The sequence below is a fragment of the Tigriopus californicus genome, chromosome 5 (assembly GCF_007210705.1).
Source record: "Tigriopus californicus strain San Diego chromosome 5, Tcal_SD_v2.1, whole genome shotgun sequence".
Taxonomy (NCBI): domain Eukaryota; kingdom Metazoa; phylum Arthropoda; class Copepoda; order Harpacticoida; family Harpacticidae; genus Tigriopus; species Tigriopus californicus.
The window spans coordinates 15,892,697-15,904,377 of record NC_081444.1 but is presented as its reverse complement, the minus strand read 5'-3'; the positions used below and the strand labels follow the sequence as shown (position 1 = coordinate 15,904,377).

Here is an 11,681-nt window from a genome sequence, read left to right as displayed (position 1 = left end):
CGTCTTCGTTCAGAGTTATTACTTAGATCGAGAGGCGGGTCGCGCCCCCGGAGATGCAGTCCACAAAATCTACCCTTTGGCCCATACCAAGGTGGGTTCTTAGACCTCGGCTTTGCCTCACGAATCAGTCAATCAATCTAAGCAATCAATCAGCACCTCGCCAGTCAAGCCTGCTTACTTAACTAAATAACTCCATTTGTAGGTGTTCGACTTACGCCAGTGCTACAGACAGATGCAACAACAAGCTCAAACAGCCAATGCTGCCGCTGCGGCCCAAGCGGCCGCTGTCGCCGGACACATGCCCGGACAAGGTGGGGTGGGCGGGATTGCACCCGCTGTGTCTCTTTCGGCGGCTGCCGGGATCGGCGTCGACGACCTCCGCCGCTTGTGCATTCTTCGCTTATCCTTTGTGAAAGGCTGGGGACCGGATTACAACCGGAAGTCCATTAAGGAGACCCCGTGTTGGATTGAAGTCCATCTCCATCGAGCGCTTCAATTACTGGACGAGGTCCTCCATTCCATTCCCTTGGAGCAGAATCGAAGGGGCGGAGGAGGTCGGGCGTCCCTCATCTCGGACTGAGTCTTGGATGAGCATCGGCTCCATGAAATTGAACCCATGACCGCAATGACCTCACAACACTTTTTGGAAGATTGTCGCTTTTCTAATCACGTTATATTCTACACTACCAGATACGCACTCACACTCACTCACCCAAAATCTGTCCAAATGGGACAGATGACACTTGATACGATAGTCCGGCGGCAGATGAGAGTCGGTCGGCCATTGGACCTGACACGCCCAAATTGGTGCGGGAAAGTATTACCATAATTGATTGATATGTTTGAAATTATCCCGGTTGCTACTACCACTTAAAACTTTAGTCGTCCAGAACGAAGTGCAAATAATCCCGGTTAAATTTAGAAAGACGAAAAAAGAACCAGAGTATAAAAAGCTTATTCTACTTGATTTCAATGAATCTAGAGTCCTTCTTCCACGTGCTGATCCGAGTTCTCGCTCATTCCCTACCGAAACCCGTTCGACCATACCAAAAGAATTTCACAATCTTTTCTCATGTACATACAAAAAGTGACAATATCCAGGATTATTTTTCCCCCCCACCCCTTGTTTTTCAATGATGAACAAGTCACGAGTCTTCAAAATTCTAGTACATAGAAAGTAGAGGTTAACAAATCCCCACAATGCTAACCGCATCTGCACGAGATTTTTGAGATTTCCATATATTAATCGAGACGAAGATTCTCAAAAATACGATTAACGATTATTGCGATCTTTTTTTCTGATCGATCCTTGAATATGATACTGATCACTCGATTGTCAGACCAGCCCCTACCCCCCTTCAAAAAAAAATGCGACAGGATTTCGTTTCAAGATTTTGCCCCCAACAATCAAAACGCGTGATTATCAATTTTGTTTTCCAATTAATTGTCTATCATATTATATTTGAAATCTGATCCCGGTGATGAAATCCAGAAAATCATCTTGTCTTCTCAGGAAACAATTATGAGTCATTCTTCTTCACCCTTTCTTCCAAAGAGATTGGCTTTCCACCCTAAAAGTAACGTCATTGGCCAAAATTTAATTTGGAAAAGTGTGGCCAATCACAACCCCAAGAGATCCAATTGCTTCTTATTGCTTATTATTTCCTTTCTTCCCTCTCCCTCCCTCGCTCTGTCTGTTGCTTTGTCTTTGGATCAATTAATGAATCGATTATCGCTCCAAATTTGACACTCAAATTTGCGAGTCATTTCCGGTTATTTCTTCAAGATGATAACGAAGCGTTACGACCTAGAATTTGATTCCATGCATTCTTCTCAGATATGTAGATAACTTTTACGAAATACATATATAAAGATACAAACAAATCCACCACCGAGCCTTTGGGTGCGTGACCTCGTGTTCTCAGACCTATACGCCTACCAATCATTCTCATCGCTACTCTCGTCCCCCTGGGTGTTCCGCCCATCTTTCAACGAGGAGAACATGACGTCTTTGACTTTGGGCTTGGGGTCTTCCGTGATGGTCGTGTCCACGGCCCCCGTTCGACCCAGCATGAACTCGAACTCTTCCACGGTCAGATTCATCCCTCGAAAGCTCATGGGTCCCACGATCTGGGTCTTGAGCTCCCCTTCAAAGTAGACGAAGATGGTGGGCAGATTCTTATCCGGGTAGTTGGGAATACACGTGGTGGAGATGCTCTTGAGAAACTTGACGGTGGGGAATTTGGCGGATATCTGGCTGAGGTATTGGTTGAGCAGGGCGCACAGTGGCACGCCCTGCTTGTAGAGATGCAGCACCACCCACACGCCCTTCCCGGCCTGATTCACCTCTTGGACGTAGTCATTAGCCGAGATTTCGCGCACATCCCCATAATTGGACTTGGCCTGGAGAGCTCGGATTTCGGCCATGCGTTGCAGACGATACTGCTCCAGGACCTTCTCTTCCTCTTCATCCTCCAACTCGTCCAATTCATCTAGGTTCATCTCGTCCATGGTCTTGCCTGAAATTAGTCGAACCAACCGCTCGCTCACTATGTACACACTCCAGTTCGATCCGGGCTGATCTTCCTCACTCACCATTGGCCTTCTTGTCGATGGTCTGCTCCACCATGGCTACGATGTCCTCTTCCGTGATTTCGGGCTCCTTGGGCTTGTCTGGGATGATTCCCTTCTGTCGGAGGATGTCGTTCCATTCCGTATCTTCATTCGGGTTCTGCATCGTCCTTGATGACAGGATGACAATGAACTAGGATTATTATTGCTCTGGCTGTTGTTATTGTTGTGGGTGGTAGTTTGTGGTTGCGATTGGGATGATGAATCAATCCACTTGAACCACAAGTCAGCCAAGGTTGTTCTTCCACACGCTTACCCGCTTTGTGTTCTTTTCTTTTTCTGTCTTTACAAGCGAGGGTGGGGATTGAGGATTGGATGGGGATGCTCAGTTCTGTTCAAAGTCCAGCAGCGGAGATGAAGGTCTTTTATCTATTTTTGAGTCATGATCCACCGGCCTTCGTTCGTTCGTTCGTTCGTGCCGTACCGCTTGATCTCTCTTTTCTGACTCAGGCTGTTTTTTTTTGTTTCAGGATGGGAGAGAACACGAAGATTGTGATGCAGAAAGACGAGTTGGAGTTGCACAGTTCCAGCGAGCAAGCACCTGAGCCTTTTGTCTAGGTTCGGATTTCGGAGGTGCTACTCCCTCTGAGTGAGATTGAGGGCGTTGAGGTCGTCAATTCAGCCGAACCTGACTGGAGATCGACTTGCCACTCCTGACTCCTGGGGGCACAGTCCATGCACAGTCACACAAAAGGCAGGTTGCGTGATTTGAAGTTTCGGCGTTGCGTGGGAATTATTCGGGTCGTTTCAATTCTTCCAGGAAGTTGCGCGACTTTTGCCCAAAATGATCTCAAAGGAATTTCGGGAGTTGGTAAATGTGAAGGGGGTTCGATCGGGGATTGGGTCTAGTCGTGCTAAGGGTAGTGATGGGATCAAATCAAATTTCAAATTGAAGCTTGCCAGAAACCTTGGAAAGTGAGACACACTCGCCTTTTCCATTGTCTCGCCAAAAGTTGAGGTTGAGCTAAAAGTAACCCTGGTTTCACAGCAGGAACATCAGGGTTTACTTTTTGAGGCTAACTAACGGGTTTCCAACATTCCAACAGCATTATCAATGATAATTTATCATAGCCCATTGAAAATATGAATTTGGAGCCCTACTCGCAACCTCCCGTGATTATTAATAGGACACAACTTGTTCTTAAATATTTCTCCTGTTACGCCCTTGAACCTGAGGGTTAAGATATGAAATGTTTTTATGCGTGAATTGTTTGGTTGGCCAGTAAGTATCGTATGGTTAAGTGGCGGATAATCAGATGGATTTCTAAAGACAAGAGCGGTGTTTAGTTACACATTACCAAATGCTAAATCATGAGTGAACCAAGTATTAGGTCGCCAAGGAGGTGGCCTAAATGTTGAGGGATGCCGTGGAGTGATGTTTGTCAAACTACCCTATTTTCAGTGAAAATACTCCTTGGTTGCTTGGTATTTGAGTGAAACATCCCGAAACCTGTACTGAAATAGAAACTAGCCATTTAATAATGCAAAAAAAGCCTCCTTAGATAATTAAAAGAGTCCGGTACGAGAGAGAATTAAGTATAGATGAGATTAATCCTACAGCCTTAGAATGAGGCAAGGTTTTCCAAATTTGAACTTATGGGTAAATCTTTGATTCTTTTCCATCAAAATGACTCGATGATCAACGGTCTGGAATAAAGAATCTGAAAAGACAGTAGGATAGGCGAACATAGGATAATTTTTTGCTTTGGCGGCAAACATAAAACTTGACGAAAAAAGAGTCAAAAATCTGGCATACAAACTCAGATTTTGAAAGTATTTTTTTCATTCTAAAGTGATATACTTAGTCTAGTCTACACTTGATACCCTACATATTTGGTCCATTCAGATTCTCAGAAGAGTAAATGACATTCCGTTTAAAGGCCACGAAGGAATGCTCAACAAGCCTGTTGTTCTGTGCTCAAAATAGCTTCACATTCGACTGACATACTTGCGACCGACAAGGACCCAGCTCAGCCAACCTCCATTCCTGAACAAGTATGCGCGCCAACCATAGAATGGCCAGTCGTCGCAACATCACCACCGTCTCTGATTTCTCTCTATCCTCTCACTACTCACTGTCCATCCCTGCAGACAAGATACATACACATGTGTTCGTTTTATCCTTCAAAGGAATGGGAGCACCGAAAGTGTGTTCCTTTCCTCCAGTGGAACATTCATTTCTCCCTCCCCTTTCTCTGCCACTCACTCTCAAAAATACATCTTTTCTCAGGTAATCTAGCTGCATCCACTACACATGTCGGAGAGCCTCTTCAACTCGGCATCTCTCTCGTCCTCACATCATCCTCTCGTACAGAACTACAGTATTCGCCGTGCGGCCTTTCATTCTCTCGAGATCCCCGTTCCTTCCTAACGCACCACTTAGCCACGAAGGCTAGCTATTTGCTAATCAAATTGATCCAATAAGGAACATGACATAGGCGAAGAAACATGTCCACGAACCAAACTCCCCCACATATTCCAAAACCGACATCGACAGAGGGCACGTCCTCGCCAGATCTCAACGATATTCTGGTTGTCGAGCCTCAAGCCCGTCCAGACTGCCCGCCTGATCCTACTGTGCTTCAACGGGAATGCGCAGTTCTCAATACCACTCAATTCCAGAACGGGTTGTATCGACCCAAGATCGACGAAGAAACCAACTGTTGTGCCCAATTTTGTTGTTGTTGTTTCGGGGGCAAATGCCAAGACCGATCGGGCCTCTCCAGAAAACGGGACTCGGATTGTGGAGTCTTGGTCATCGTGATAGGATTGGCCATCTTCAGCTTGGCTTACTACTTCTCCCGGACGAACGTGTACTCCATCGTTCAACGCCAGTAAGTTACATCCACAGATATCGGTTTTGAGTCCTTTGGAGACCATATATCCTCGTTGCCTTTGATCGGTGAAGGGCAAAATTGACGTGCTGCAATGTTGATAAAGGGAATCTACTGTAAGGAACATGAACATGATGAACTTTCCCAATATCTAGAGAAACATGAATCTGACATTTACCATGAGGATTAAAGTGTGTAAGCGTGCATGCGTTGAACTGTGAGACACGAACCAAGTTCCAGCACAAGATCGAGGAGGCAGATACCGAGCAACAACCCAAGTAAAAAAAATTGTCCAAATTTAATGGGGTGGGTTCGGTGTGTAAGTAGGATATCTTCAACTAATGATATTAGAAGTGTGAGATTGAAAGATATATACGTATCACTTATGCTTAATAATGCCATTACTCTTTTTACACCAGGAATGTTCTCAACTGCTAGCAAAAGAAGAGGGCGAGAATAGTGCAAAAATAACAAAGAGATTGTCTCATGAATGAAGTTGCAAGTTTGATTACACTTGACAAGACGAAACTTGCAAGCATAAAATGCAAAATAATCTCTTGATATGCTGGAATCAGCTGCTCAACTCGATGGGTGCAGACCTTGCACAAGAGTGACAAGTTGTTCATACCCATATGAACACACCTCATTATACCCAAAATGCACTAGGAATAAAGTAGGATGGAGCAAGGGAACCAGATGTCAGATTAGCTTTGACGAAGCTAAATTTGCAAAATAACAAAGTTTATTCTTGAGGAGCTGCAAAAAGGACGGACATTCCTCGACTCAAGTGCCCAAAGGACATGAAATTGATCGACTTCAGGGACTGGAAGGTTCGGTTTGAGGACTTCACGGCCATCACCCGCATGGTCTAAGATTGTAATCTTGGGGCTAGAAGAGGATCCTTCCATCAGCAATCTATGAGTATTGGACAAAGTTGTGGGCCGAGGGCATAATTGCAATAAGCGACGTGACAGACACCCCAGAGAGGCTCTTCGCTTTGGAAAGCCATCTTCGCGCGAAGCGTCATCCGTTGGTGGACAAACGATCATTCATCCAACAGGATCAAGAACAAGCGGAGTCAGTTGAGTCATAATATGCTACACTCCCGGCTCTCGATAGAGATTGCGGATATGTTCATGTTTGCGTGGACTCGATGGCTCACTTTGAAGAGAGCCTCCGTGACCGGCTGGTATCCGGTCTTCACAACAAAGCCATGCGCCAAGAGATATTGAAGAGGCCAATCAACGAATTGACCTTGGAGAAGCTCCTACAATCGTGCCGTAATCCAGGGCAAACGTTATTCTCCACCGATTAGTTGGCGGTGCTACTTTTTTTAAACTTAACCTAACTTTACCTAACCTAACCCAACCTAACCTAACACGATATTGATAGCCCTCATACTCTCTCTCCAAACCTTTTTAACAGTTTGTCGCAAATTTAAAAATGAGCACCGCCAACTAATCGGTGGAGAATAACGTTTATCGTAATCCAGAAGCAAGCCTAGAGGTGAACGAGCAGCTAAGTGGCAAGTCCGCCAATGCCATTTTCAAGAAGTCTGCGTTCAGGGACAAGAAGTCGAAGAAACCCAATATACCACAGGAGCCAACAAGAACAAGAAATGAGGAACCGTGCAAGTCGCGTGACATACCAAAAGAAAGACATGGCGACAAATGCTTTGCAACCCAGTCTGAATGTTTGAATTGTCAGAAGGTTGGGCACTACAAACGAGTGTTCCCGTTGCTAGATCCGAAGCAGTTTAATGGATCAAAAGAAAGCAAGGAGCAACAAAACTGTCTAATGACAAGCTCGGTGGGTACGCCTGAAGAACTCATTTTTCTCACCACTTGCTTCGGATCCAAAGCAAGATGATGTGTTAGTTGCCCGATTCTGCAGCATTCTGCAATAACCGCGAGGATCTAGGTGGTGTCAAAGCTGGGAGGACTGAAACACTGATGGCGGCAGATCGTTCAAGTCGAGTGGATTTGCTCAGTTTTGCGCAAGGTGGAATATTGATCATGACCCGTCCTCACCAATGGACAGCCCGAGGCGGCAGTTAAAACCATGAAGGCGGTTATCTCGAAAATCCGCCCCAAGAGCAACTTGAACGATGAACGCTTCCTTCATGCTCTCTTGGAGTATAGGAACACCCCGAGGAAAGACGGCATTTCCTCGGTACAGCGACTCTTTGGAAGACAGACAGGAACCCAATTACCCATCAGCCCCATGCGCTTTAGGTAAGACATTCGTGTGCCATTGCGTCAAGCTGATCGCTGAGAATTTGCGAAAGCAGGTCAAAGTGCGCCATGATCAACGGTCGAAAGTACTCGATCCCTTCCGCATTGGAGACATCGTCCGGATCCAGGACCAAAGCACGAGGTTGTGGGATGTTCTCGGACAAAATGTGGAGTGCTTCCCAGCACGAAAAAGAAGTGCATCCTATGGACAGAGTCGGGATGTGTGAAGTGGAGAAACCGGAAGTTTCTCCGAAGGTTTCAGCAAGAGGACAAAAAAAGACCGGACGTTAGAGGTGACCGTAATGATTTGAAACAAAAACCCCAAACTAAACCAAGGTCCATTCGAAAGCAAAGAGCACCACACGGTATTTGAAATGAAGGCCTATATCGCGATGTCCTTAAGTGGGAGGGGCGTCGAGGCGTATCTAGTCACCCTGATTGAACCTGATTGACCATGTACAGAAGAGTAGACTTGAGACACATCAAGACAAGCGTATGTGAATCCAATCAACCAACTAAATTATTCGAATCCATCTTGGAGGATAGCGTACAGGGCATGTCAAGTGAACAAAATTCAAGGGAAAATGTGGCCCGGTACCCTGATATTGGGCATTTTGGGGAAGGAGAACTAAGACAAACATCACAGTCAACTCGAACCATCCGCCCATTGAATTTTCAATAATCGAGTGATTTTGGATGAGCTGTGTTACAAAACCCAACGAAATGAACATGTTTGGTGTTAATTGGTGAACGTCTTATCAAATTGGCTCAATACCACAATGATATTTGCTTAGACAATCAGGTAAAATGAAATAAATGTCAAAATTCAATGCATGCACAATCCTGTTCGGCTGGGCATGTTGTCTATGATTTTACTCCATGGAATAACGTCAGTTGTTCATGAACGCGTTCACTTGACAAGCCCTATATGCATGAAATCAATGACTTAGCATCCCTGATTAGACCTCACCAAGTTGATGCGAACTCATTCTTTTTGTGCTGTCTTCGTACTGAATCTTCAGAGCTCATAGTTGTTCCATTGAGCTCCAAAACTTTCTTGCTCCACAAAAGCCAAGATTGCGAGAAGGAAAATATTCTTTCTAAGTCTTTTGCAAGGCTTCTGGAATCTTGGTCATTTCTACCACAAACTAACTTTTTATCGTCAGCATAAGAAGAGAGACTGGCGGTAAAGCTAAGCTTTTGAATCGGGGCAATGAATGTTATAATAAGGAGAGGATCCAAAATGGAGCCCTGAGGAACACCCGACTTGACATCATGTATGTCACTAAGGGATCCCTCAACCTTAACCAATTGCTTCCTAACAGAAATGAAACTTTTTAACGAATTGAGAACCCTACCTTGGATCCCAATCTCATAGAGCCTTTTAACAAGAAGACCATGATCTACCTTGTCAAAGGCTCTGGCAAAGTCAAGATAGACTACATCGACTGACTCGTGACTCTCTAGCCCCTCAATGACCTACTCTATATGTTCAATCAGTGGGTAATCGTGCTAGAATGTGCTCAGAACCCGTGCTGGTTAGGAGGAATGAATTCATGAATGTCAAAAAATTCAACAAGTTTGAACATCATGATCTTCTCAAACACCTTCGCAATATTTGAAGTGAGATAAATTTGTCTATAGTACTGGGGAGCGACTTATCTCCCCCTTTGAATATTGGAACAACATGAGCTACCTTCAGAGAAGAGGGGAACTTGCCCTGGTCCAAGATGCAACGCATCAAGTACGAGAAAACAGGAGCAAGAACCTGTGAGCATCTCATCAGAAACTGAGATGTCTCACCATCAGGCCAGGAGAGCTCGAGAGTCTCAAGTCAAGATTATCAAACTGTTCAATTTGACTAACGTCATCAACCTCAACAGACTCTTCATTAGAACAATGAGTTCTTGCTCCTAAATCTCTGAAATTGAAAACACGCTGGAGAACTGATTTCCAAACATGTTAGCCATAATCTCTACATTGTCTATGGCTTCACCATCGACCTCAAAGGGCCCTACAGGAAGATTCATCTTTCTCTTGGAGTTTGCATAAGAGATATATATGCGGAAGTATGACATTCACAGTTAACAGAAATAACAGGGCAGTAGTAACGAAAATAGTGATTCGTTCCTTTTTTCGAAAAGAGAAATGTAATTCCATTACATTTTATAGTGATGTAATTGTAACGACCCAAAAAAAACAAAAACACTCGTTGCTCGTTTCTTTTTACACGCTACAGGGATTTTTCGTTTCTCTCTTGTTAACTGAGGAAACCTGAAACTATTAGACTTTTGTACCAGAAATTTCCATTTTTTTTTCATTTTTCCATACCTTATAGAAAGTAGCTCGGGAGAAAATTCTGCTTGCTTTTAACAACAAGAAGTGTGCTCGTGGCTTCAAATCTTGTTATATTTGCACTGATTTATTGTTTGCATCTCCTCATTCAAATTCAGTTCAACTAAAATACCTGACTCAGAGAGAAATGTTCCTTTGGCTCAAGTATGTTGCACCAAATACCGCAACCCTCTTTATATTCATTAATGACTTTGAGCACGGTGTTCTAACAGGGAAGTTTTATAAGCTCAATAATTTCTAATACTGTTTTTTTCCATCATGACTTTTTGTGTCATGATTGCAAATGCTCAACATTCATTTGTTGAGACCAAAAAAATATCTCAGTTTTAGACGCGAAATATCTAAATAATGTGGATCCCATTCGAGCTACCAATACCAGTCCTCGGTATGTATTGTATAAGACGCTAAGCATTTGGCAAATATACAAACATTTCATCAAATTTTGTAGAAAATTTAATTTTTGAAATGTTTTCAAAGACAGTTTCAAGCAACCAAGTCAGCCATTAAACGTTGGAAGTGGAGAACCTGCTCTCTTCATTGGCCTCGTCCAGCATGGCGAGCTTGTACAAACGTGTCAAAAAGCCCGCCACCAACTCGGGAATTCCCGTCAGTAAGTTCCTCCTCCACTGTCAAGAGCTGTTTGAATTAACAGTAGTCGAGGAGGTCCAGGTCTTCCTAGAAGAGCACCATCCCCTTTTGCAGCCCTTCACGGATCTCGAAATGGACGTGGCCTTCAAGAAGATGACGAGCAAAGCCCCATCAACAACAGGGGTCTTTCCCTTCCAACTTTCACTTCTCCGGATCCAAGCCCAGCCACTCCTCCAAGAACTCTTCAGCTTCGTCCTCCATTCTTCTTTCTTCCCACCCAAGTGGATGGAGTCAGCCATCATCTTCATCCATAAGAAAGGGCCCAGGGACATTCCAAACAACCATCGGACCATCGCCCTGGAGAACCCCTTCTTGACGATGATGTCCACCCTCTTAGCTGCTCGCTTCTCCAGATTGGCCGAGGATAGAGATCTCTTTCCCGAGTTCCAATTCGGTTTTCGGAGAGACCGCTCTACTGTCATTGCCAAGAGAACGGCCTGCAAGTCAACACCATCAAGACGAAGGCCATGGTTTTCCATAAAGGTCGTCTGCCTCCCACCTCCTTCCATATTAACATTAGTCCGATTGAAATCGTNGAATTCCAAGACAATTGCTTGGAAACTTGTCCCGATTCTTGTCTATCTCTCCCCTGTGTTCAGGTACGTATCGAAAACAGTTCTATGAACATCAAGATCCAATTTCATTTCATACTTGTACCAGCTAAACTTCACCTCCCAAAAAAACTGGGACGTCCTCAAAATTGTTGTTCAGCAATTTTCTCGAGCTTTTGATATTTCGTGGTTCCACTTTGGCAAGGTCAAGGTAAGCTACACTCTTGTTGCGGAAAATGCTTTTACGTGAGTCTTCATTCATTCATTCGTGCAGCCTTCGCTCAATTGTCCCATATCCCAAGGGATTCTTAAAACATACGAGAGCGTGGCATCTCAAACACAAAACATGATGGCAATGGTCAATGACGATACCTCATCGAACTTTTTAGTCCAGATCTCTCACCCTAACGCAATGGGGTCCTTAATGA

General features: G+C 44.4%; 3 protein-coding genes and 1 long non-coding RNA gene across 4 annotated transcripts in view; 3 read left to right on the top strand and 1 right to left on the bottom strand.

Moving 5' to 3' along the window:
* Nucleotides 1–1,884, top strand: part of LOC131881380 (mothers against decapentaplegic homolog 4-like) — a gene marked incomplete in the record, with an annotated part of 5,497 nt that extends 3,613 nt beyond the window's left edge. Inside the window, 2 exon segments of the mRNA XM_059228225.1 lie at nucleotides 1–91; nucleotides 203–1,884. Coding sequence (XP_059084208.1) covers nucleotides 1–91; nucleotides 203–580 — 469 coding nt within the window.
* LOC131881383 (viral IAP-associated factor homolog) lies at nucleotides 1,809–3,253 on the bottom strand. The gene is made up of 3 exons (XM_059228228.1): nucleotides 2,888–3,253; nucleotides 2,596–2,741; nucleotides 1,809–2,519 (listed from the first exon to the last, which is right to left on the bottom strand). The coding sequence occupies exons 2-3, from the start codon at nucleotides 2,735–2,737 to the stop codon at nucleotides 1,936–1,938; spliced, it is 726 nt and encodes a 241-aa protein (XP_059084211.1). The 5' UTR covers nucleotides 2,738–2,741; nucleotides 2,888–3,253; the 3' UTR covers nucleotides 1,809–1,935.
* Nucleotides 3,254–4,941: 1,688 nt separating this feature from the next.
* The window catches only part of LOC131881381 (chitooligosaccharidolytic beta-N-acetylglucosaminidase-like), a 12,148-nt gene continuing 5,408 nt past the window's right edge, over nucleotides 4,942–11,681 (top strand). The window contains exon 1 of the mRNA XM_059228226.1: nucleotides 4,942–5,465. Within this exon, the coding sequence (XP_059084209.1) occupies nucleotides 5,080–5,465 (386 nt within the window). The 5' untranslated portion in view covers nucleotides 4,942–5,079. The remainder of the gene's footprint in view (nucleotides 5,466–11,681) is intronic.
* Nucleotides 11,239–11,665, top strand: LOC131881384 (uncharacterized). The gene is made up of 3 exons (XR_009373357.1): nucleotides 11,239–11,301; nucleotides 11,363–11,464; nucleotides 11,528–11,665. It is a non-coding gene; the product is annotated as an uncharacterized LOC131881384 (long non-coding RNA).